A 5,081-nucleotide genomic window follows, 5' to 3' on the forward strand; every position below is an offset into this window, starting at 1 on the left:
ACGGAAAAACTTTCTACTTAATCTGACACTGTTTTATTGAACTCCATTCAGAGTATGGAAACAAAGTGCTTCTCGCCTCACTTCAAAGGAATAAGCATATATTGGAGAAAATCAGACAGTGAGCCACGAGATCACTTCATGGACTCAAATTCAAAGCTTATGAAGAGCAACTCAAAACAGTGAACTTTTACCCAGTAGGGTACAGGCGTCTTAGAGATGACCTTTTAATGGCTCACAGTATCCTACGTACTTCTGGGCATCTCCTTAAATACTTACCTAAGCTCAGTCCCAACACAAACCCTAGAGGTAACACCAAGAAGCTGAGTCACAACATAGCAGAACGGACTATAGACACACCTACTTCTGAAGAGTAGCCAAATGCTCAAATTCGCTGCTGACTGAGCTATTCCAAGTGAATTCCGGGGGTCGTTTGACAGAAGACTTGAGATGTTCTCAAAGACTAAAGACAGTACCTTGCTATAATCTACCAATATTTTTTTCTCTTTTAGCTATGTTAGCTCCTCTCCTGGTTCTCATATCTTCCATTGTCCTTCGGAATATTTTGTCGATACAAATATGATCTATCTAATTCTCTGTGGTGGTGTTTGGCGCGATCCATGTAGCTTTATGTATGCGTTTGTGTGGAAATATTGTACCTCCTATAACCAATTTGTTTAATGCACTTAGATTTGCGAATCTCTCCCCATTTTCATTTCTCTATCTCAGTCCATGTCGTCCCATGATATCTTCATATCCGATGTTGTCCACTCCGACTTTGGCGTTAAGGTCTCCCATCAGGATGGTGAGGTCCTTTCTCGAGCACTTCGCTGTGATCGTTTGCAGCCTTTCATAGAACTGATCTTTGTCGTTATCGTTGCCATCATTGGTGGGTGCATAATATTGGATAACATTCATTGTGATCCCCTCCTTTACTTTGAATGATGCTTTGATGATTCTGAATCGCTGAGATTTTCATCCTACAAGTGGATTTCGTGCTTCTCTGGACAGCGTTAGAGCAACTCCCTGAGTGTGTTGCATTTTCCTCTTCGTAACTGGAGTACAGAAGCATCTCTCCCGTATCTAGCCTTTGCTGTCTAGCTTGTGTCCAATGGGTTTCGTTGATTCCAAGTACTGCCACTTTGTATCTCCTCATTTCCGTTGCCGTTTGACTGGTCTTCCTGGTCTCCCACAGTGTTTGGACGTTCCATGTACCTATAAATACTGTTGTTGTGGTTGTTAGAAGATGCATCGGCCTCGTGAATTCCGAAGAATCCCGGATTTCATCCTGAGGCGTCGTAATTCTTCCTTCAACTCCCAGGGAAGAATTTAGATAGTTTGAATTATTTCTTCTGGTTAGCGTTTTTTTAGCGAGTTGGTTTTCTACGGGATGGCGTCGCTTATCCCATGCCCAACCCTCCTCCTTTACTCCGGCTTGGGACCGGTAGTAACTGTGGAAGAGCTACAGGCGGAATTCCTAGTCAGCACATAAACTCGACTAATTCCAATTATCAAAACAACCTTTAATGTTGTTTTTCGCTTGGTTTAATTAAGTAAGCACATTTCCTTTTTTCGATTGCCCTAGTTCCTCTTGGTGTTCGTCTATAGGAACAAATGTATGCAAAAGATGTATCCGGAAACCATTCTCACATTTGATTTCTTCTGTTATTTACCTACACTAATTAGGCCGATGAATATGTACGAGGTCGATCGTGATGCATATTTTGTTGTCTTTAACGGTCGATAAGACTGGAGTCAGATAATGGAGCCATAGTATTGAAAAAAGGCTGATTAGAGAATATTACGGAAGTCGATCGACAGAAAACAAAAAAATAATATCATCAATATTGAGAACCACGAAATCCAAGTCTCTTGAAGCTACTCACAAATGAGTTAAATGGATCTGGTTCTTCACCGTAACGGACAATCTGTTCTGTTGGTAAACCAACCAGCATATACCACTTACAAATGATTAGTGTGTGATTCAACCATTTATACGCGAATAGGCATCTGAATAACGGTACTCTACATTTAACGAGACTGATCTTGCAAATAACCTGGTTTACTTTATGGTTGAAAAAACTGGACCTTTCACAAATAAACAAAGTGCCTTTCAAAATTACAGTAAATGGTTTCATCTGCAATAATCTAAGGATTTATCGAATCAAATGGCTGTAGGTATTTACAATTAAGTAAAACCATAACCAAACTTTTTAGAAATGGGACCTCTATGAATTCATTCATGACTACAAAACCACCTTCTCTTGCACGGATCACTTACATCCAAAAACATGTATACCAGTTGCAACTCCTTAGACAATAGTGACGGATCAAAAAATAATGTACCAAATGATGTGTAGTAATGGAAAAAACAAAGCGCTTACGGATGGCGGATGCTTTATCAAAATACTTGTTTTCATTGTCAAAACGCTAACAAATATTGCCCATCTTATAAATACTTTGCACATTCTAGAATGATACGAAGCAGTCAGATATTAAACATGACATGAGAAAAGACAAAGGTGTGAATGCTGAATAATTTATTAGTATACAAACTCGTGAACGTAGGAAAAGAAACTATACATACATTTGGTTTCTGATTTAAAATAATTATAATATACAAGAGATATATTTATTCATGAGGTCTGGCAGTCAATAAAAGATCAACTTCTTCTAACGGTGTTCTTAATCTTAATTCACGTTCCGATAATAAATCAACAACTTCTTCAACATCTTCTGGACAATAACGAACTAGATCTGTATACAGAGCCTAAAATGTAAACAAACATTGTAAACCCAAAAAAAGACTATTTTTGTTGAAGTGATGAACATAAATTGCTACTGACTGACTGGTTAGTACTGTATAAGTCAATATAAAAACAAACTTTTATGAAGTGAGGGCAGAAACTGCAATGGAGAAAATTTGACAGGATTATTTATAATAATAATTTATAATAATAACTGTCTAAATAAGTCTCGACTCGGTATTTCAGCTAATAACCCAGGTTATTTGAAAATAATACTGAATTTACTAGCTAAAGCAATAACTACCGCTTTCCAATATTTTTTTAATTAATGAAAAATTTCAGTAGATATCAATGGCATGCAACTTAACACTGCCATCATGGTTTCAGCACAAAGTTGAAATGTCGGTGTTCTCCAAAAGCACATAAATTCTAATTGTCAATCATGATGTACCGAAGAGCCTACTTCGAACAACAACAATCTTGAAACAAAGACATAAAATACAGCAATTAATCGCATAAAAGAGGTTTTTCCGACTACATAATGTGGTACTTATGAGTTAAAGGATACAGATAACATGGTACCTTGCTTAACGTTTCAGCAACTTTTAAGAAGTACCTTATAATACCACTTTAACTTTTTAAAGTACTTGATGAGATGGTTGATATTCCCCTTAATAAGTGATACAGAACAGATACATGTTTTCTTTAAATTACCAGACAATCCTTTAGTTTGTTAGCGAATTAGAAGCACCTATAGTCTTCAATATCCAACTACTAACCTCTTTATTGTGTCTTAATAACTGTTCGCCGTTTAATAAAATAAGAGAAAATTCGAAAATGGTGAAGTGTAAATAGTGGGAGAGACTATAATTTACGGACAAACCAATGTAATTAAAGATAGCAGGTATTGGGATTTTGCAAGAAATTCGTTTATTCATATGGTTAAATAGCATTTCACCATTACAGTTGATGTTAGTTTGTGATGAAAACCCTAAATCCTACCCCTAATTCCTCACACTAACTCAAAACACTCGTTTAACTTCCAGTAAGTAGGTGGATATTCTCAAGGTCACTTCAGCATCGCTCAAAGGTCGACCATAAATTATAGTCTCACCAAATAACAAGGAAAATATTCCGAATAAAATTACTTTAGCCCATGGAACATCTTCAACAGCTCGATAAAAAACTGCCTTTACAGCTTGACGGCGTTGGCGAGGATCTAAATTATTCGTAATAATTGTAGTAGATATATTAGAGGTATGAGGTGGACCAGCCATCCAACCAAATGCCATATAAGCTCTCCATATAATTAGACGTAAATGCGCCGACCAGAATGATGGTGTACTAGCACCTAGCGCTACATGAACCAAGTTTCCTTCAGGAGATATAAATGATGTAAAAAATGGAGTAATTTGTACAGCTTTCTCAAATGCATTACGTACACGTTGATCACTTACAGAATTTCTTCCTATTATTATTATTAAAAGAAATATATTGTGGTTAATTAATTAATCAAATGTTTTATTGTTTACTTATGAAATCTTAGTTAGGTATAAAAAATATCTGTAAATTACTACAAGTACAATAAACACGATGATTACAGAATGTAGTTTTCTTGATATCCAAAAACGATAAGGTTCATTATAGTGTTTAGATGGTTTAACCTTTATGGCGTTTTGTACACATTCAAAACATATCTACCTTTTGTGCTAATTTATTTGTTTGCACTTACTGGGATGTTATTACTCTCGTTGTGATTTGCAGGTAAGTTTCATTGAAAAATTATTAGCAAGATCACTAGACTAGTAGTTTCATGAATCAAATTTATTTTGATAGCATTGCTGCTATCGACCTAAGTGGGCTCATCACTTAATAAACAATATGGAACATAGAGAAGTGATTATTTAAAACGAATTCAAATGATTTTATCAATAAAAATAATTGATTCGTTTATAATTCAATGGTTATTTACTAGAACTATTCGATACTAGTTGAAATTCTTAAGCTAACTGATTAGATTAACCAAAAGTATTTATAAAACGACATAAAATTACATGCACCAATAAGTGTATTAAATACATTATAAGCAAAGATGGATAGTGGCTAGCAGTGGGATCCAGGATGCACGTTTCCTATTTTGGACTCGTCAGCTGGATGAACCTACATCCTCGAGTTGTTGTTCACTCCGAAACTCAAACGCTATTGCATTATCTACTTAGTTGCCTGGTCCAGATAACCACTAGCATGTGAAATTTTTAATCCATATATATATATATATATATATATATATATATATATATATTGGTTGTTTGGATGTTAACCATTGATGTTTAGGAC

General features: G+C 35.6%; 1 protein-coding gene across 1 annotated transcript in view; it reads right to left on the reverse strand.

Moving 5' to 3' along the window:
• Nucleotides 1-2,629: 2,629 nt before the first annotated feature.
• The window catches only part of Smp_157720 (hypothetical protein), a gene marked incomplete at both ends in the record, with an annotated part of 19,098 nt that continues 16,646 nt past the window's right edge, over nucleotides 2,630-5,081 (reverse strand). Inside the window, 2 exons of the mRNA XM_018789478.1 lie at nucleotides 2,630-2,767; nucleotides 3,893-4,212. Coding sequence (XP_018654917.1) covers nucleotides 2,630-2,767; nucleotides 3,893-4,212 — 458 coding nt within the window. The remainder of the gene's footprint in view (nucleotides 2,768-3,892; nucleotides 4,213-5,081) is intronic.

Source organism: Schistosoma mansoni, chromosome W (assembly GCF_000237925.1).
Source record: "Schistosoma mansoni strain Puerto Rico chromosome W, complete genome".
Lineage (NCBI taxonomy): Eukaryota > Metazoa > Platyhelminthes > Trematoda > Strigeidida > Schistosomatidae > Schistosoma > Schistosoma mansoni.